At 39.7% G+C, this 21,754-nt stretch overlaps 1 protein-coding gene across 7 annotated transcripts in view; it reads left to right on the top strand.

Annotated features, from left to right (window-relative positions):
* AMPH (amphiphysin) overlaps positions 1 to 20,532 on the top strand; it is a 139,232-nt gene extending 118,700 nt beyond the window's left edge. For 4 of the 7 annotated variants that reach the window (XM_048297000.1, XM_048296992.1, XM_048297043.1 and 1 more), the window contains 6 exons: positions 1,241 to 1,366; positions 7,411 to 7,467; positions 12,704 to 12,838; positions 14,127 to 14,393; positions 16,694 to 16,795; positions 19,370 to 20,532. In XM_048297000.1, the coding sequence (XP_048152957.1) occupies positions 1,241 to 1,366; positions 7,411 to 7,467; positions 12,704 to 12,838; positions 14,127 to 14,393; positions 16,694 to 16,795; positions 19,370 to 19,477 (795 nt within the window). In that variant the 3' untranslated portion in view covers positions 19,478 to 20,532. The remainder of the gene's footprint in view (positions 1 to 1,240; positions 1,367 to 7,410; positions 7,468 to 12,703; positions 12,839 to 14,126; positions 14,394 to 16,693; positions 16,796 to 19,369) is intronic. The other 3 variants (XM_048297023.1, XM_048297014.1, XM_048297009.1) reach the window with 2 other exon arrangements.
* The last annotated feature ends 1,222 nt before the right edge of the window (positions 20,533 to 21,754 follow it).

Genomic DNA, 21,754 nt, shown 5'->3' with positions numbered 1-21,754 from the left:
GAAATTCTCTAGAGGTGTCATTAATACACTGCACAGAGAGATTTTTGCACAGTATGGTATAATATACCGTGAGTGAGCGCTTCTTAATGCTGTGCCAAATCCTGAAGGTCTTGCATAGGCAAACTTCTCTGTACCTCATTAAAAATCAGCCTGCTTAAGGAATATATGAGCAAAGAATTGAGAGGCTATGGGGGTTATTTTCCTGAAAAATATCAGGAGAAGGTCTTAGTATCTTAAAGAATTTCATAGAAGCTGTCTCTTCATCAAGGAGATACCACATTCTAGCCAGCAGCCTGTTATCAACTGCAAAGCAATTGCTTTTGAGCTTCATATTATGCTGAGCAATTTGTTCATGACAAATTAATCTGTTGGGGTTATTCTATCTGGTTGAGTCAGCCATCTTTATAACTTCAGTATGCTGAGCACAGCTTGGGGCTCTCCCCTTGTTATGTGCATGTATTTGCAGAGTAATGTCTCCATTGGAGATCACACTTCTGCTGTGAGCTATTTTGCCACAAGACTGAACATGTTGCAGGGCTGGTGATATTTCATAGATCCTTTTGTTGGAAAACAAGCTGAGGCCAGAATTTAAAATTCAGATTTTAAAAAATCAGATTTTAAAAAAATCCCAATAGTGAGTTGATAAATGGATGCCTTGTAGGTGATAGAGAGCTCAAGAGAGAATGCATTTTAGTAAGAAACCAGGGATGATTGCTAGAATTCATTGCTAGAATTCAATCAGTCAGTTTGTCTTTTTCATATAAAAACTGTTTGAATCTCACTCTCTGCTCATTGCTTCTTACCCTCACTGGAGAAGGGACTCTATTGTCTGCAAACAGACAGAACCAGGGAGGAGGAGGTAATTTTTAAAACTCGTATTTGAAGACCAGTGTTGGTACGCATGGGTGCCAGTTTCAATTTCTGGCCTTGCCAGCAGTTTCTGGAGCACTTTTGAGCAGACTGAGTGCTTTCCCCCCTGCTTCCATTACCTTTCAGTGTAGCTCAGGAAGCTATGATTTCTTTCCTTGTGAGGAAGGCATGTAGGACTGGCTCATCTTACATATAGAACATTGATGATGAAAATGCCCTTTACATGCTGTATTTTACTGGGGACAAAGCCTGGCAAGACAGTCTGAAGCAACACTGTGTCAGGCACAGTTCCCTTTCTCCCTCTTCCTCCCCAACATCATATACTCCTCAACAATTTTTCCACTATCTACTTAAAAATGAATAACAAAAGACTGAGGCTGAAGAAGCTCCACCTGGGGAACCTAAGGTTGAGGAAACCCCTGCTGTTGCTGCTGCTGCTGCTGTGGAAAAGGAGGCCATCCCTGCTGAGCCTGCCAAGCCAGCAGAGCAGGCTGTGGTGAGTGCCACCTTTTGTTATGGTGAATGTGCTTGCTGCATTTCAGCAGCCATCCTTTCCACTGTCATCCTCCATGGCTAGTTTTCCCAGTGCCTGGCTGTGTCACAGCATGCCTCTCTAGCACGTCCTCCTTTCAGCCCTAAACTGTCATTCCTCTTACATTTGGCATTTTAGACTGAAGTTTGGCTGAGTGGTTGTGGTTTCACAGGTTGTAGTTGTAAATCCATACTCACTGAAGCAATCTTTCACAAGGATAGCACAGAGCAAAAGAAAAGAAAACCAGAATATTGTAAGGTATGTTCATTTTATAAAGGTGTAGTCAAGAGTTTATTGCATTTAAGAAATTACTAGAATGAGTACTATGGTCCAGTGTCTGGTGCCAGATGAACTTCAGAAGGGGAAAGAATTTATGCCATTTTTAAATGACATTATTAGCAGTTTTCTCATTTCATTTCAAGCACTAAGCCAATGTACATCTTGTATGGTCCTTACTAGAGCATGAAAATTACAGAAAAAAGTTATTGTAATATGTCTACAAGGCTCACAGTTTTAGAAGCTTTGTGAGCCAACGAGAGAACACCGAACACCAGTTTGAAGACTTTTTACATGTCAGCACTCAGGAAATGAAGGAGAAGAAATTACAGCTCTGCATGAAGAATAAAGCAGGGCATCCAATATCACTATAAATTAGTAGGTCTGAGACAGTAGGCATGGGGGTTTTCCTGCTGACTAGCATCCCTTTTTATACAGGTATCTCAGTTCGTATTCTTTTTATCCAACTGAGGTTCCTCTCCTACACACTGTTGTCAGAAGGTCTTGGTGGTTGATCATACCCACGGGCTAAGAAACCCTGGAGGAAAACTGCATCTGTTTTTGTAGTCCAACATCTTTCATGTTTTCCTCAAGACAATAACATATTCAAAGGCTCAAATGAGTTGCTGGTAGAATATGAAGATTACTACTGAAAAACTGGATGGAAAAAAGGGGTTGTTTTGTAGGTCAGTTCCTCTGCCACAGAAGCTGGTGGAAGATACATATAGCTGTGCTCTTTGTCTATCGAGCATAGTTTGGTGCCGTAAGTGTTCTTAGAAGAGAAGGTTTAAAGGCTTGCTGAGCTCCACTTGGCCTTGAGGGAGACCCTGTGTGTCTTTAGCTGCTAAGCAGGGACAATGATACCCAAGTGACCATAAAATCAGGTGGTTTTCAGTAAGCATTTGATACACTGCCATATGGATATCAATATTAAGCTAATGTAGATGCAGATTAGCTGAAGAAAGTGGAAGTATCTGTAGACCTATAAATGTGACAGCAGAGAGCATGGATAGATATCCAATTATCAGATATCAAGCTACTGAGCTCTTCCTAACAGAGGAAAAATAATTTATTGTGTGAGGAAAGGTGGGCAGTGCTAGATGGGCTGTTCTGCAGGACTTTGGGGGAAAGGGCAGATAATACCTGTCTCTGTCCAACCTTACCCATTCTCTGGGGATGCCTAGCAGCATTGGACCTATGGAGGGAAGCAGTCACAGTGGGTTCCCCAGAACTACGTTTAGGCTTAGTTCTGATTACGCTTGCATGAACTTTGAGTATTTGTTTCATATTTTAATTCACTTTTGATTGGTTCCATGGTACACACTGGAGCAAATGATTTCAGGATCATTCCTTTCTACTAACATAACTGGATGAAGAAAGCTTCATAGTCTATGTAGACCAGGCTCTCCCCTTCTGTGTGTTTTCAGTTCATATTGTTAACTCTATAGGAAGGCAAAAAATGAAATTACCTATCTGAGGCACATTGTTTTGTCAAACTGTTGAGAAAAATGCCTCATGTAAATGTGATGGTTTGGAATAAAGAAAGTGGGAGGGAAAGTGGATAGAGAAGAGATGGGAAATCAGTCATTGATCTGGAGCTCTTCTCTTCCTATGAGTGCATGACAGAGAATAATGTGAAAGAACAGATACTAATGAAGCCAAAAAGGTGGTTTTATTTTGAAGAAAAAAAAAAATGTTAAGTTCCCCATTTTTCCAAAAGGAAACATTTTTGTCTTGCACTAAGACAAAGCAATGCTCTGAAGCCTGTTGCACATTTTAAGCACTAATTAAACAGTCTCTCTGCAGCACCGTGCATTTGCTTGCTGGCTGGCATGACCTTTTCAGCTGATCCATTTTGCTGCTGAGTAGTTCTGGGTCCATGGTCTGTTGTCAGCTGCTCTGGCTGAGTCACAGGAGTGCAGAGCTATTGGGAGAGAGGCAGAGAAACAATGCAAGAGACAGACTATTTAAGAGCAATCCAAGAGGAAGAATATAGGCATTAAATAGAAGTTAAACAGTTTTAATTAGGTTTGTTCTTGGTGTTTTGTTGCTAATTCAAAATGATGTTGTCCTTACTAATTTGGGAAAAAAAAGCTAAAGTGTTGATTTTAAAAATGCCTGAAATTGAGTCACTGCATTTGGTTCTGAAAGGTTGTTATTTCAGGGAGGGTTTTCTAGGACTTGCAAAGAAGAGTTTTGAAGATTAGGATTAATGACAAATACGTTCAAAGTTAAGGAAAAATACACTGAATTGCAAAAGATGAAAACATGTCATTTCCCTGCAGCAGTTCTACATTCATTTGCTTTATGAGTGACAGTTTCCTTTAAAAGTAGAGTTGTAAAATATTAATAGATACTGCTTCATTGGGAATCTCTTACCGAGTTTAGTTGTTTCCAGTTTTGAGCAACAGCCAGTCCTCAGTTCAGTTTTTCTGTGGTAAGTTTCCTGTCACATCCCGTTAATACAGAAAATTTATGGCATGGATTCCTCATTATAGGAACTTCAGAGTAAATTTTCTGGTAGGGTGATCATTTAAATTATGGAGAGAATGGTCCAAGGGATAGGGTACCATTTGCCTGTCTGGGCATTTTGGATTCAGTTACTTGCTGTTTCATAGTCTGCCTGATCAAGATTGCCAAAGCTTCATTAGAAGACCTGGTCAGAATTGCTTCCTACCCCATTCCATATTTTTGTCTTGGTCTCCAGTGCCATAGAACAAATAAAGTTTTTATTAGTAGCTGTCAACAGTTGGTCCTTTTTGGTGAGGGGATAAAATATCTGGTAATTAAAGGGACGGGATGACCATATGTGCCAACAGAAGAAAAGTTAACCATGGTAAAAAGTTTGTGCATGGAATTCTCCACACAGAAAGAGTTGTTTTCCTGTTTCTATAGCATCCCCAAAGGCAGCTGTAAATCCAAAGGATAGTCTACAGGATGTAATGCATTAACCACTGGCTTATTTCTTTTTCAAATAATACTACCCCTCTCACCACATCAATTTTTCATATTCAAGCAAAGATAGCATAAGGACATCATAATAAAGTGAATGCTTATGAAATGTATTTATTTCCCTTTCTTCTTTTCCTATATGTGAGACATAGCACTTGGAGGTAAGCTTTTCTACTTCCACTGCATTTACTAGTTTGGAAAGAGCTTCTCAGTGCTTTGGGTTTGATGCCTGCCTGGATTCTGATGTTCTCCCATTAAAGGAGTCATACACTCAGCTAAATACTTTGGTTTTCAGAGCAGTATATAAGCATATGTGAAGCTACCTCCTGATAAGCTCTTTGCAGACACTGAGCAAATACAGCAGAGGCCGGGGAACAGCGTGCAACCAAGAGTATCTAATTACAGTGGGTTCAATCCCACTGTAGGTACAATTCACAGTGCCCAAGTGGTGGAGCATGTAGTTTGGGAGAGCAATACAATGGTTAGATACAGAAGAGCGGTCAGCTGTGTCCAGATTCTGAGTGTGAAACTGAGTGTGGGTGCAAAATTGGAGCATAAGGCCATTAAAAATATATGGCTCTCATATACAGGAGAGAACTGATGTAGAATAGTATCCTTCTGTTGAAGTCCGCAGAAGCATATTTTCCTCTGTGGAACCAGGGTGTTAGTTTACTAATGTTATTCCAGTCGTCCTTTTTACTAGGGTTGCATGCTCTAAAAATGATACAGTTTATGCTATCATGCCTCTCTTCTCAAACTCCATTATCCACAAAATCCCAACTTCCAGCTAATCAGAAAAGCAAAATGCTACTAAATTGACTAGTACACAATAGTCAAATTAGCTTCAGGAAAGCCCAAGCTTTGGGGAGCAAGAGAAGCTCTCCTTACTTTAACCTTTCCAACCAAAATGTGCTTTCAGTTAACCTAGAAAACAGTTCTTATTTAAAAATATGCATATGTTAGATCCTTCTGCAAAGATACCCAAACCTGGGCTGATGGGATTCTTACCAGAGAATATTGCCAGGGAATTACTAAGAAAATGGAAAAGGCTGACACATTCCTGACTTTGAAGTGCAAGATTATACTAATTTCTCAAGGCAAATTGTAAAGACACCTGCTGGCAGAAATTCAGCACTTTTTGCTAGTACAAGTAGGGAAGTCATCTGTGTACTGACTTGCAGTTGGACATAAAGCTTTTATGGGCAACAGTATACCTCTGCTCTACAAAAAAGAAAAAAGATTTCTCTGGGTGGCTCTGTGCATGCATGCATCAGTAGAGTGTGAAATATTTATATTTTGCTATTGCAAAAATATTGCAAATTGCTGTTGATATTTGTTTCTATTTAAGACCCTCTGCAGTCTCCTCAAACTTACTATAAAATTGAAGACCACATAGCAGAGGCTTGGCAACTTAAAAAAAAAAAAAAGGAATTAATCATTTTTTAAATGGTTATATAACACTGCAATTTTAACAGGGATACGGCTGTAAGAGGTTTCTATGGCAACACTACTGTCAGCATCTGCCTTGTCCTGGCATCTGGGCATGTTTGGGGCTTATGACTGACGGCAAGCAATACTAGGTTAGAGTAGAAAAAAAGTGAGTGATATGAAGTTTGCATGTAAGTCAACATCCTTTTATTAAAAAAGAAACATGCAACCATTTCAGCTGAAACTTTAAGGAATTTTGGTGTGATAGCTGTGTGTGTGAAGGCAGGTAGCTGGATCCTGAGTATGTGAAGTTTCCTGGCTTCTGACTGCCAAAGCAGACATTTCAATATACCATGCCTCCAAGTATGTTTGCATAACTTCTCTTCACCCCTACAGGTCTTCAGAAAAATCTGACCAAAATCTGACCTAGCTGTGTCAAAATTTATTAGCAAAATTTATTTTCATAATGGGGCTTTGATTTGTTTTTGCTTAGCAGAGTGTCTTTAGAAATAGCTATGTCTGCAGAGAGTCAAACCTGAACAGCTAAGAAAGGCACTTCCAACTGTTCCAAACCAAGCCTGAATTTTAGTGATTTTGACTGTTGACCTTTTGTAGAAAAGGACCTGGTGCTGGTAACAAGTAACAAGTACTGTTTGGGAGGAGCTTGTTACCATTCAGTGCATTCCATCCTTTGAACACCTAAATGGGTGTCAGATTTGGAAAACCACTGATGTCTAATTTTTGTAATGTCAGGCACCTGCTACATGTACCACTGGATATGGACCCAAAGTAAGGTAATTCTGGAAAACAAAAAAAAAAAAAGAGAGAGAGAGAACTTTGTGACCTACATCTTTGTAACAGCCCCTTTAAATGAGCTGCAGTTGAACATGAGTGGAAGAAGTATTTTTTGAAGCTTACACTGAAGCCCTGGTGAATTACAGGAGCAGCAGCAGGTGATAATGGAAACAGTTTGAGTCACAGGTGGGAGAAATTTGAGCTTGGTGGAAACTGCCAGGTTGCTTACTAAACAATTCTTCAAAGCTGGTGCTGTTACAAGAATACTGGTAATAAAAGTAAGTAAAATTGTCCTTAACACTTCCAGTGTGATGATGATGACATATGTAAAGGTTTTTTGTTTAGCATATAAATACTTCTATTTCAGATTATATGTGGCAGTATCTTTGATATTTGATATATATTTGATATTTAATAGTATATTACTTGCTCATTTAGCCATTCATTTCATTGCATCCCATACACAGCATGCTTCCATTAGCTTGATTAATACAAATTTCACTGCAGCCATTGCCTCAGCATGAGTAAGGTGATGACCATATTTCCTTTTTATACAGGAGAGTGTCGAGGCAGGGGATAAGGAGACAACTGGAGTTGCTGAGGAGGAAAGTGAGGTACATATGAATAGACTTGAGTATGGTTGTGCTTAAATATCTTCAAGAGAACCATTGCAAAAAATTTGTCATTTGCATGTCATCAACAGGCAGGCCAATACAATGCAACTGTGACCAAGCTGTGGTATCTAGGTCTAACACTGCACAGATATATCTGCACCCATGGCATATATTCTAACAGATCGTCTCTCATTCAATGCAGGATTTATCTTAGAAACTGCCTGTTGCAGCAGTATAGAGTGATAAATATTTCAGGGCAGCAAACAAAACAGCTCCATGGCTAAAGGAGGTATAATGCTGTTTCTATTGACATTTGGAAATACACTGCGTAGATTCCCAGCAGCTTTTACAATTTCTGTATATTTGTTTGCGTAGCCTTTCTGTAAACTTCTTTATAAAAAAACCCTATGATTAATCATTTCTTTTTCCTAGCACAATATGCCCTGAGCTATGCCCAGATACTTGAAAATAATCACATTATGAGTTGGTTTGCTAAAGTGCAATCTGGCATCAAGTTAGATACAGTTAAAATCAAATTACAAAGCAAATTAAAAGCTCTGTGACATACTTTAGGCTATGCATATGTGGACTTGAATGATTGCATATTGCTATATTTCTTTAGGGGTGATAAAAGTACTTATTCTGAGTCCTTGTATACTAAAGTGAAACTACAATGTGTTCAAATGTGCACAGAGGGCAGCACAAGAGGAATGGCTGCATATCAACCTCAGGGATAGAAGTAGAAAGTGGGAAATAAAACCTAGTTATTAATCACTCAGGATTTGTATCTCAAGGTGCTGGCTTTTTTGGGGTTTTTTTGTGCTTTTTTGTTGTTACCATTTTGGTGCCACAATATATACAAAAAGGTAATAAACTGGTTTCAGAACATGCTAAGTTCAGCTGTCCAATCTTAGGTTCATTATCCTGCTGTAAAACAGCATTAGGTCTGCTAGAACCAAGGATATATCTGTGGCTGTAGGGCATACCAGTGTCACTTGGAAGTGAATTTGGGACTCACTAGTTCTGTATTCCTCACCAGCGCTGCTACATCCACATGGAAACCAGTGGCACTGCATAGGAAGAAAGTGCAGAGTGGGAGTGGTAGATCAAGCCCAGCTTGGTATAGACACAGTCCAAGAGAGTGTTGTGTTGTTCCTCTAGCACTGCTTTGTCACTCCCAACAAGTCTAGTTCAAGAAGAAATATGCAAGAAATGCCTCACTGTGCTAGCACCAAGACTAAGTCTTTGAAATCTTCCCCCTTTATTCTAATACTACTTGTTCACTCTCTTAACTGAGAGTGAGTTTGCCTGTGTTCTGTTTAAAACTTTTTAAATTACTGTATGCAGAAGAGCTGCCATAGGAGATCAAGTTATTTGCTAAGCCAGTATTTGACTGGTAATGGAGCATGGTCCCTTTGATACTCTGTAAGTTGCATAACAAATTCTCCAGTAGTACTTCACAATCTTCCAAGACTTTGCAACTGATGCATTCCATAAAGCATGATGATTGGTCTCTCTTGACATTAGCTAGCTTAGCTGTGATTATAACCAGCTGTCATAAAAATTACCCATTCCTGTTCTAAATCCAGCCATGGGGCAAGAACTTCAGCCCTGTAAGACCAGTGTAGCTTAGGGAGCTCCTCTGGCAGACTCCAGCAGCAGGCTTGGTACCTCTTCTCCTCTTCCTGAGCTCTTTATCGCTCTCGACTGAATTGTGGCATTGTGTTGAGCTGACAGCAATGTTAATGAGAGAGTAACTGTGTGGATCAGCTGCATCCTGGCTAAAGGAGAATTCACATCTGTGCAATTAAAACAGTTGGGTGGTTCTATCACACCCTTCATTATACTGGATGATCCTTTCTTTCTCCCCTGTGTGCTTGGTGTAATGGAACAGCTATCCAAATTTCAATAATACTGCTAGAGATAGCTTGTTGGGATTTGGTTAGAGGATCAGGGACATGGATCATTGATAGAATTATGGGATCAATAAAAGAACTATACAAGCAATAGGCCTGCAAGCAAAAGGCCTATGTGTGAGAAAAACTCTCCATGAGAAAATCCCTGTGTGAAAAAAACAGGGCTGGGAACAAAAAGGGAGTTTTGAAGATTTACAGCTGTGTAGATAAGACCCGGAGAAGGGGAGGTGAACTCTGAATTCTTTTAATCATAACATAACTGTAGAAGCTTGCCAATGTAAGTCCAATTACGTAGAAGCAGAAATTCACTTTGATAAGTTTTAAGCCACTTAAGAGTTAACAAGCTGGTATACTATATAAGTGCCTCTGGATTGCTAATAAACGGAGCTTGCTTTTATCAACCACATTGGTTTTGGACTGCAATTTCTCCCCCCGCCGGAGTTGTCAGACTTTTTTTCATTTCCATTTTCAACAATAGCTAATTTGGAATACTATTAGACTGGCTGATGTTATTAATTACCTATATAAAACAGATCTGTAGGATTGGCTTTCAATATGAAGTAAGGCAATAAAAGTAACTGTATCTGCAAGGATGTGGTTTAACATAGCTGGGTATGAATTCAACCTGATGCCTTTTTTTTTTCTCTTCTGTACTTATCAAATATTTGAAGCTGATAGTGAGGTTTTTTCTGTGCTACCTCACATGCCTTTTTATAAAAGCTTTTTTTAATTCTCTAGCTTTTATTGGCTTTGTACTCTAAGACACAAGAACAAATGATTGTGTGATTGTGAGCTGTGGTATACATTTAGTGACTCATGACTGCAGGCTGTGAGAGTGTCACCCTTTCACTGTGGGGCATTTGTGAGCTGATTCATGTAAATTAGTATTCTCCTCCTTAGTGAAATAAAATGGGCTATACAAATCCAATAAATAGAAAAGAAGTTGTTGATCCTAATCAGAATAGACAACAAGATCAATTTCTGCAGCATGCTCTTAGAAATGCATGGTGTAAAATCAATCTGATGGGTACTCTATTTCCATTCTTTTCTACTAGCCTCTTCCAGGACTTTTACACTCATCATTTATTTGTATATCTTCCTGGGTCAAGACTGCTGAAATTGGTAATGCTATAAGTGGCAGACTTGCACGCCTTATAGGAGAAAATGTCAACATCTGACCTAATCTGTTGATGTTATTTCCTTTTACAAAAGAGCATCCTTCAGCAGCAGCAGTTTCAATTTAAATTAAAGTTCCCTGGTGAGTTCTGTAAATCCATATAATATTTTCTGACTTTAAGGATTCCAGGAGGACTTCTTTATCACATCAATCAATAGCAGCAAATAGGAGTAGTGGTGAATATTAATGTTGCTAAAAAACAATGCCTGAAGAGTGCTTTTGAACAGTTGCTAAGTTCAGGTAGTGGAGCCTCATCCACGGGGTAAAGATGAAGCTGAGGAAACAGAGCATCAGACTGTTCACTGGACATTAGAGAGATCTCTGCTAACTGTGGTTTGACATTGGTACCTCGAAAAGAGTTTTCCTTCAGTGTTTTTTCTTTATCCTGGAGCTATCTGCTGTAAGGTAAAAATGCTGTCTTGAAGTTAATTAGATTAAAACAATGAGTTTTGTCATTTACCTTCAACAGTACAAACCTTAAAGTGTATACCCAATATCCTACTGTAAGCATTATATAGCAATACAAATGTTAGGGTGAGGCATAAATCACAAGTGTCTTGGTTTAAGACAGTTTAAGAGGAGAACACTCTAGCATGAATTGCCTCCCTTTTTATAGGTTCAACCAATCCCTTTCCACCACTAAGGAACGAATACGAGTAGATGTAAGTGAAAAAATAACAGTTTACTAACAAATGAAACAGCAACAAGCAAAAGTTAACAGTAAATAAACTGCTAGATACAGAAAAGGCTAAATCTTACGAACTCATTAGAACAAAAAGAGACCCAAAATGCCGGCAAACACCCTTTCCCGAGGTAGGGCCCAACAGGGGCGACTGCGTGGGAAAGACAAAGGGACAAGATGGTGCCAGATCCCTTCCGGGAAGGCAAGAGCTCATGGAGCAATTCCGGCGGCAGACGAAGACCCGACGGTCCATGTGGAGTCAGTGCCCTCCTCACAGCAGGAGACAGCAGGGCAGGCAGGGCCAGGCAAAGCAGCCGGCCGGGGGCCACTCATGGCTGACAACGACCGGGGCCAGAGCCGCGGCTGCTCCGCTGCTGTCGGCACGGTACCCCGGCTGCGGACAGGCACCTGCAGAATTCGTCCCAAGGCAGCTCAAAGTCTCTAACTGCAGTCTCTCCAAGACAAGGAAGAAAAAAACTCCAAAAATACGAAAGAGAACCCAAAAAGGGAGAAGCCTCTGCTTAAGCAAAGACCAAGCAGGAAAAAGGGGTGAGCTGCCTGCTAGAGCAGACTGTAATAGTGCCCACGATAGCATCCCGCCCCAGTTTTTCTTGGCTGCAGGGTCTTAAAGAGACAGTAACAATTTAGGGAACCAATATGTAGGGAATACAATAACCTTTTGAGTTACCCACAACAAGAAGTAGCAGTTTCAGCTGGATGAAGGATTAAACATTGATCTAGTAGTAGGCAGGTACTTTTCTATCCACCTTTCAAGTGTTGGAATAAATCATGCATTAACTTCTCATCACAGACTGATCAGAAATTATTCAGTCACAGCCAGACTGAATTAGCTTTTATGTATCTTTTTATACTGACATAACAATAGATCTTTGTGGTTATATTTTTTCTGATATTTATCCAGATGTAGAATATATTTACTTCTGGTGACATGGCCTGATGTGTAAGTTTCTCTGTTAGAAAGGAATGTATAATTAAGATTACAAGATTTTTGGAGCCAGGCAAGGTCTAGAGGTAGGTGACTAGCTAGAGAAAGCTTGAAGCCTCTTCCCAAGAACAGATTCCATTAGCAGGGTCCTGTGGACCCCTGCATAATTTGCAAGCTCCTCCTCCTCAGCAGAAACGAGTGGTAAATTTCTTCCACAACAGAGCTGGAAGACAAGGGAAGGAAAACAGTTACTCCACTCATAACACCTGAGGACTCTGCTAAATGTTGTCTGGTGAGGTTTCATAAATGTGTCTCTCCTGCCTGTTAATCAGCTTCTCTGAACAAGCTTGTCCCCAGCACTGCTCTTCTCCATAAATCAGGAGGAACACCAGTGAACTCAAGACCATAGGTCAGCATCACACAGGGAAGCCACAGAGCAGAGGCTGGTCCATGTTCTCTCCAGCAAGTATCTGTAACTCATATCCTGAAAGGTCCCTCCCTTCTGTTGTTTCTAGGCGGTACCCATTGGTGAGACTGTGGCATCAGAAGACAGTGCGGCTGTGGCAGCAGGAGCTGCCACCACTGAGCAGGAGGATGTTGCTGAAGGTGACAAACCTCAGGGAGAAGAAAAAGAGGCAGATGTGTCTCAGGTAACTCATGTCAGTGCATGGGAGAGTGTGTTAGGGGAAGCAGGACAGATTCAGCAGCCCGAGAGAGGCAAGACTACTGCAGCTCTGTGCCCCTAGGTTCAACCAGTACAGGTTCAACCAATAGCAAGGTTGATGTTCTCTTGGGACAGCCCTAGGAAGGTCTCACACAGGGTGTCCTTTCTTTTAAGTCCTTACTTTGGGTTGTGCCTGCCTTTGTGTCTCTGTACTCCCCTAGGCTTGTGGAGATGGGACTTGATGGCCCTATGATGGCTCCTGTGATGGCTCCTATGATGGCCCTGTGAGCAGCATGGACAGCATATTGTTTGGGTTGTCCCCCACTGTTGTCTCTCTGTGCCCCTCTGTGGAGATGACATTTATCATATAACATACCTGGGCTTTCTGGAGAAATAGGCAGAGAAACAATTGGATTTTTCTTGTATCTTGGCACCATGTCCTATCAACAGCATTACTTTGTTTCCTGTAAGTCATGGTGGTCAAGGCATGTATCCATATCTGGCCTGCTGCCTTTTCCTCTGCAACCTCTGAGAGCTGGTAAACACCTACTAGAGCAGACCCTGTAGCTGGGCAGCCAGTTACCACCTGTTGTCACTGCATATTCTATTTCATCTGTGCTCCAGGATAAGATGGTCTGGAAGAGGATCAATGAACATGTTTTTTTCAGGTTGGGTGCTCCAACCAGTTTTGTTAAATGCTTTTTTTACTGGGCTTCGTTACTGGTCAGATGCTACTTAGATTTTTTTGCTCTCTCTGCTCCCAGTTACATTGCTGTAAATCAGAAGAAATCCCTTCAGTCAAAGAAATAGGTCATATTTCCTTCTTTCGTCACTTTCTATCGCTGTTATCCTGCTGACTTGAATTTCCAAATAAAAACAGTACAGTGACTACTGGAACTAGTGGCTTCACTCAAACCTGCTGAAACTAAAGAGCAGAGGAAAAAGGTTAATTTCCAGGAACACTGAGAATGAAGCCCAAGCTACCTACAGAGAATTTTCCTTATTTAGTGTAATAATGTGTAAAGTAGGTTTAGGAGGAGTAAGGGGAGTACTGATAACAGGGAAGGGATTATTCCTTGACATTCTTGCACAAATACTGTTTTCTGTCTTAAGAATTCATGGTAGAGAAAAAAGAAATTCTAATCACCATGTATGCCATATGCAATAAACAAACAATAGTGTTTTCCTGCTTGAAATAAAGTACTAAATAGTTTTGCATTTCTTTTCGGGGGGTGGGGGGATTGTTGGTTTGGTTTTTGGGTTTTTTTCCCCAGGAAAAGGTCAGCAGCATCCCTTCAGTAGTAATAGAGCCAGCATCAAACAATGAGGGGGAGGGAGAAGAACATGAAGTCATCATGAATGAACCCAAAGATGGCACAACAGAGATGGACGCTCAGATCACTGACACTTCTCTCAGTGAAACTTCCCAAGCTGGAAATGATCAGAAACCTGCTGAAGAAATCCAGGCTGTACTTTCTCAGGATCAGCCTGTACTAGCAGAGGATGCAGCTTCAGCAATGCCACCTGGTTTTCTCTATAAGGTCTGCTTCTCCATTCTTCTTTTAGATATCCCTAGCTTCTGTGGGTGTGTCTTGTCTGCACATGTAGTGTCATGATTTCTTGAGGCCAAAGGATTCTTAGTTTATCAGCCACATGCACACATGAATACATGCAACTACAACTGTAATGTTATATTGTTGCTTCATAAATGAAGTCTGAGAAGATACATTTTCTGCATGCTTCTTGCTGTGCATATCCTTATGTAGCCATAAGATTCACTGAAGTACAAGAACCCTTGAATCTCACCAAATGACTGCTGAAAATTAATATATTGAATAAGACTGCACTGCCACATAGTTAATCAGGAATATTGTTGATATATGCTAAAGATATACCTGATATGCTAACAATATATTTGATCTCTAAGGTCCCTTGCAAACCCAAACCATTCTGTGATTCTATGATCATTTAAAAAATGGCATTTTTCTGGCCTGAAAATCTATAGTGGAAGTACTGATTCTATTGAAACCCATGGCTACAATTCATGGTAATGAAGCCAAAATGTCATCCAGTAACTTTAGTAATAATATAAACTATTAGGGTAATCAAACAGAAAAGTTTAATGAGGCATAAGAGAAATTCTTTCCTTGGCTGGCAAAACCCCAAGGGTTTCCTGGTTTACAAGGTTCTTTGAAAATACTTTTCACTTAGAATCACTGAGCAGTAGAAAAGCTCCTTGAGGATGGATGAACTTTACATGCTTCGTATTATAATTTGCAAAGTTCAGACTAATTAGTCCCATAGTACTCTCTAAGTATGCCATTCTTTTTGGTCTATTCTCATTGCTCAGTATTTTCTGCAAACTCTGTGGATAACAGTAAAGGTATCATGCAACTCAGACATGCTGACATAGTTCATCTTTTGTTTTTCATCACACTCTCTTGGGTCAGACATAGAGAAGGAGAAGCAGAATATATGCTTGCCATCTGGTTCTCAATGCCTCTTTTTTTCATAATTGCAGTGTTATTGTGGCACTGTCTGTGCTTTGAGAAAATTAGACTAGCTATCTTTTAAGGCGATAAAACCATTTTCTTAAAATGGTCTGTTCACAATGACATGCTGATCTTGCCAATGTTTTAATAATAACTCATTTGAAAGGCAGATGATGATGGCATACCCATCTGCTGGTAAGTGGGAGCTCCTTCCAGGGCAACCACTAAGTAGGGTTCCCATTACTCACCTCTTTGATCACCTGTTGCAATGGGTGCTATATGACTGACTCAAATTTTTATGGATGTTCACAGGAAGAGTAGTACAGCAGTGGGCACAACAAGAGAATGAGAGAATCTGAAGTTCCTGAATTCCTTTCTCAATTTTATTTGTAAAATCCTGCTACCCCTCTCTCAGATCTCATAATGATAATGGGGAATGAAAGGAAGTTCCTTACATGGGAGGAATAATGGTTGGCTGTCCTTGTCCAAGAGGCAGGACTTGTGGGATGTTGCAGTATCATCTGTCCTTGAGATCTTGTAATCTTGGGAAAGGATCTTAAGTTTCCTTTGATAGTCCCAGGAAAGGAAACTATCCTTAAGTTGTCCCTGCTTCTAAGGAAATGTATAAAAACCTGACATGAATCAATGCCTTTTTTATCAATTTATGCCAGATCTAAGGAGGTGATTCTGTTCTTGTGAGATCCCACCTGGAGTGCTGCATACAGTTCGGGTGTCCCCAGCATAAGAAGGACATGGAATTGTTGGAGCAAATCCAGAGGAGGGCCACAAGGTTGATAAGAGGACTGGAGCTGTTCCCATACTAAGACAGGCTGAGAAAGCTGAGGCTGTTCCGCCTGGAGAAGAGAAGGTTGCATAGAGACCTCATGACAAACTTCCAGTATCTGAAGGGGACCTACAGGGAAGCCCGAGAGGGACTCTTCATCAGGAACTGTAGTGACAGGACAAGGAGCAATGGGTACAAATTGAAAGAGGAGAAATTTGAGTTAGATATTAGGAAGAAATTTTTACTGTGAGTGTGGTGAGACACTGGAACAGGTTTCCCAGGGAGGTTGTGGATGCCCCAGCCCTGGCAGTGTTCAAAGCCAGGTTGGATAAGGCCTTGAACAGCCTGGTGTAGGGGAAAGTGTCCCTGCCCATGGCAGGGGAGGTTGGAAATAGATGATCTTTAGGGTCCATTACAACCTGTTAGCATTCCATGATCCTACAATAATTTGAATGTACCTATCTATAAAGGTGAACTTTTTTTCAGTCAAGATTTAACAGATAATTTTGTTGATAAAATGTCTTCATTTAGATCACATCTATATGTGTGGTGTTATTTTCTTTAGGTTGAAGTTCTACATGATTTTGAGGCAGCTAACAGCGATGAGCTTAATTTAAAACGAGGGGATATTGTACTAGTGATTCCTTCTGAGACCACAGCTGATCAGGTAAAAACATGTGGTTCTTGCTTTTGTTGACATTTTTCTTTGTCTCAACTTTTTTTCTCACAGATTATAGTTAATGGGAATATGTATTGATAATGACGTTACTGTAAGAAAACACAAAAGATTTTAATTATGCCTTTGTACTTAGTTTCATTTGAGACTAAATGACACCATTGACTACACCTAAAGTCACAGATAGATGTTATTAGCAGGATCTAATGACCTCAGCATATTTTTAGGGGGTTTTTTGTGCTACATTGTAGTGGATTTTATACTGACCCACAGGTACACAAAGACTTCGTGCAGCGGATGACATACAAACTCTGTGTTACACTGTTCTGTATCATCTTGTCTTAATATTACAGTAGAATTGATTACGTGCTCCCTTAATGTTCAGAGTTTTTATGTGTGGATTTGTTGAAATAATGCAAATTCACCTACAGAGAGCACTGAGAATGCAAACAAATTGTGGTATTCTATAGCCTAAAGGTATAGAAATGCTGCTTTGTGTTAGGTGCTTCTGGTAAAGATAACTGTGCCCCTCGGAAGCCTGAACCTGAATTAAACAACAGTTTAATTTCATTTGAGGCATCTAATTTTGTACTAACATTGCATTTCAGGTGATTTTTTAAACAATTATATTTCGTATGTTAAACTGAATTGCAGTGAAGTGTGTTGATTTTTGTCGCTGCTTTAAAAGAGAAGACTGTACTGTAGCCTATTAGCACCAGCCACCCCGTGGGCATCTGTTGGTGCCTGTAGTGTTGGTAAGAAGTCTCCCAATTCATTTGGAGGTTGAGAGGTGGGGGACTGGATCCTGCCTGATCAGGTAGCTGAGAGCACTACTCTGAATGAAGAATATCTCTTAAAACAGGCCTAAATACTAATGCTCTAAGCACATATGAGTCCTGAGAACTGTTCGAAATTGTTTTGCTGATTGATGCTGTTCAAGGGTAGATAATTATCAGTTCTCTCAGCTGAGCTTTCTTCTAATTCAAAATATGAATACTTGGCTTTCCTGAGTGGGTTTTTTTTTACTTAATTCAGAACAAAATATTTATACTACAGCAGGTACATAGCTCTTTTTATAAGGATGAAGTCTATTACCCCTACTCAAATTATGCCGTCTTACCTCATGGGCAGTTCAAGTGATTTTATTGTCAATGTTTGCAGAATAGCACACTGCTCTAAGGATAGCAAAATATGCTCTCTGACTTTAGTCTGGTTTTGCTATGATATTAGGTGTTAAATACATGATAATTGGTGAGTCCATGAAGTATAATTCTTCTTCTGGTGTGCGTTGAAATTCCCATTAGCATTAATTGAAGTAAATTGTGTGCAGGGATGGAGAAAATAAGCCTTTATGTATTCATGTTTCTGAAGCCATTCTGTTCATATCTTTATTGCACATTATGTATTTCCCCCTCATGTTTAATGTCACCATAAAACTCAATACTTTAGTCTTTTGCCAGGTACTTAGTTGATTTATATAGCGACTTATCTTTGTTATACTTTATTCTCCTTCAGAAGAGACCTGTCTAAAGCTGTAATTCTAATACACCTGGTAACATCAACCTCCATTTGAAGCAAACCAGTCCCACCCAGTGGCTTTTTCCATTAGTCTTGTGTTGAAGTTATTATCCAGTAAAACTGTGTATTCCTTTCTACAGTCTATGCTGCCTGTGCTAGAGAGCTGCAGTTCCTCTATCTCTCAGATATTCCACATGCTTCAAAACATGTCCTCACTTAAACGTACCCAGCCACTATCATAGATAAGCTGAATCTGCTTTAACAATGGTTATTTGGGGCAGACAGCCCCCACCAGCACATGCAGCCACCCCGTAATCATGACTCGATGGTGTATGTGATGATCTGTTGAAGCTATTCTATCTCCATGTGTACTGTCTGTGCAATAATAATATGGCAGCATTAGTAGTTCTGTTTGTCATGGCTTTGCTCCAGTTCCTTTTCTTTAAAGGAAAAAGATAGGGAGTTTCTTAGTTAGTGAGATGAGAGTAGATTGGTCATTTTTAAAAATACCAAAATGATTTTATTACAGGTAGAATTTATCACACTTAAGAGAACCCAGTACCTCCCAATAGGAAATTTCTCTTTTGGTTGCTTGGACTGCTGGTGATTTGTTAATATTTTGCTTGTCAAGTTCTGGTTTAGGTTTCCAGGAGTTTTTTGAAAAATAATTGCATGTTTTCTATAGATAGTAACTCCTGAAATTGCAAGAACTGTTCTTTCTTCTGACTGTTGATACATGAATGAGAGAAAAAATATCATAGGGGAAAAAATTAAGATTCAGAACTGTTCTTCCCTCATCTATAGTATTAAGTTCAGCCAGGAGGTAGATGGGCCAAAGGCTGTATTGTGTGCTTGCAGTCACTTGGTCTCACATAATCGTGGTCTGGCAGTACAGAGAAAATGGTCTGTGCAAAATTAGAGGCTGCTCTTTAACCAAATCACCAAATCTTTTGGCCATGTTACTCTGAAACATCTTCAGGTCTGAAGATCATAGTGAGGAAGAGGGGGACACCTGAAATTTAAGAGACTCTGTCTTTTTCTTTGCAGGAGGCTGGCTGGTTGACTGGCATTAAGGAATCCGAGTGGCTTCAGTACAGAGATGCAAATAGTTATAAAGGACTTTTCCCAGAGAACTTCACACGCCATCTGGAGTAGTTCTCCCAGGCAGACAAATGTAGTATGAAGCTCAGTCAGTAGGTTTTTAACCTCTTTGAAACACAGGAGCCCATCTTTTTGTAGTTTAATGGTTTACAGAGTGGTGCCAGACAAAGCTAGTTGAAACATATCAAATGAGCATGAATGCAAACAGTAAAAATGTAATTTCTGGAGCAGTACATGGGGAAAAAAATTAGATAAAAATGAAATGTCCTTATTTGTTCACGAGTATGTGGCAACAGGTTTGTTTGTGCTTTGTCAGAGCTATGGTGATCCTGTATTTGATCCTTTCCCATGAAATCTGAAATTAGCTTCCTCAATACCAAAACCTTAACTTCTCTGCACTAAGTGTATTGTATTCCTTTGCACTGCAGAAGATTTAATTAATAATCCTGTAGTTATGAGGTCAAACTATTATAAGTTTCATGTGTTTAAAAGATAGTTAACTTCTGCAACGTTTTCCAATGTTATTTTTGGACATGTATAATATATATACACAAGAACTTATATGTGTATATATAAGTGCATATGGCTATATATGCATTTTCACAACTTCATTGTAGTTCTTTGGCTGTGTAGTATCATCCAGTACATGCATTGCTCTTTCACTGTCTGGCATTACAGGAAACAGTTTTGTTCAAAGCAAAACTAGCTGCTCCATTGCCAAAACATGATACAGTATCTGTGTTTGTAATGTGAAATTTTCATTCTTAGATGATGAATAACATCATGTTCAAAGCCGCTAACCTTTGAGAAGGCATGGCTCAGTCTCCTCTTCCAGCTGCAGTAGTTACAATGAGATAACCTGGAGGCAGAGTTGTTATGATGCTAATCTTCACTTTTTTATTTAATTGGCTGAATACATTTTCAAAAAGAAACAGAACTGATCTCTGAGAATAAATAAACACAATATATTTTCACTATATGTATTTATGCAGCATACCTTCACAGAATCTTTTAAAGTAAGATATAGAATGTATCCTGTATCAAAAAGTCATCTGTAACTTATGTTTTCCAGTGCTTTGTCATTAAAAATAAACCTTTGGTCCAAAGAAGTTTCTTCTGTGGTGCTTTTGAAGTTTTGTAAGAAGTCCATTTAATTTATACATTGTATTATATAATCTAATCTTAATTTAATACCTCTTTTTCCAAAGGAGTAAAGCATAACCAGGTGCAACATCTAAATTCTTGCTTTCAACCCTAGTTGTGGCCAGAATTCCAAAAGGTCTGAACCCCAGCTCATCATGTCTCTCTGCTGCTCTTCCTGTTCCCGACTGACCTCCAGCTAATATCTGTCCACTGAGGAAGGGAGCTTGTTTGTCTTTAAGCACCACTCAGCTGAAGATCTCTACCTCTTAGTAATATTTCACTTGTACACTTATTTCGTGTAGAAAATAAGTTCTCCACAGATCTGCTCCATTGTGTTTGCTGAGGCATGGGAGCTGCAAATATTTAGGAACATCTATCTTTTCCTAGGAATTCAGTTATTTTTCATTATATGTTGGTCACCTTCTATGCAAACAATATCTGTTTCCGCTCTATTTTTATTTTGCTAAATTTCAGTTGAAGAAATAGGGGATTTATGCCTCTTGAAGAAGAGGAGAGTTGATTTTTCTGTTTTTCAGGCTCTCTCTCAGTAGGTTTCAAAGGCAAGTCCAATGATAGCTATGTTTTGTGAAGAAGCTCAACTGTGATAACTGGGAATTTGGATTTGAAATATCCAGTGAGTCTAAGCAGGTTACAGGAAAGCTCTCTGGTTTTCTGTTCATTCCTTCAACAGGTTTGATCTAAGGGCCAAGAATGTCTCCAAGGTCAAAACTTGCGTTTGGTTTTCTTGTTACAATAAATTCCAGACTCCAGTACACCATTTTGAGGTGATCATAATAACCTATTACACTTGGTTTACAGTGATACTCGTGATAACCTTCAGGCCAGTTTCTTGCTTAACTGAATCTCAACACTTGCATTTCACTAATAGCTGCTCTACATATCACTGGAAAAGCCCAGCACTGGACAATGGCACTTCAGTTTCCCTGTGGCACCTTTTTGAAAGGGACCTGCTATCAAGTGAGACCATTATGTGTGACAGTCCTAACCCTAAGGACACTATGATCAGCCCAAAGCATTACTATGATCAGCCAAAAGTATTCTTTCACCAGGTGTCAATTGTGTGCAGTTACTATTATTCGGCCCTCTTGGTTTTAGAAGTATCCACATCAAACACCCTTGGTCTTGATTCTTCTAATCTCCTTGGTACAGCGCAATGTGCCAGATTCA

The sequence above is a fragment of the Corvus hawaiiensis genome, chromosome 1, assembly GCF_020740725.1.
Source record: "Corvus hawaiiensis isolate bCorHaw1 chromosome 1, bCorHaw1.pri.cur, whole genome shotgun sequence".
NCBI lineage: Eukaryota > Metazoa > Chordata > Aves > Passeriformes > Corvidae > Corvus > Corvus hawaiiensis.
Note: the sequence above shows the minus strand (reverse complement) of the source record. Positions and strands in the feature narration are given on the sequence as shown.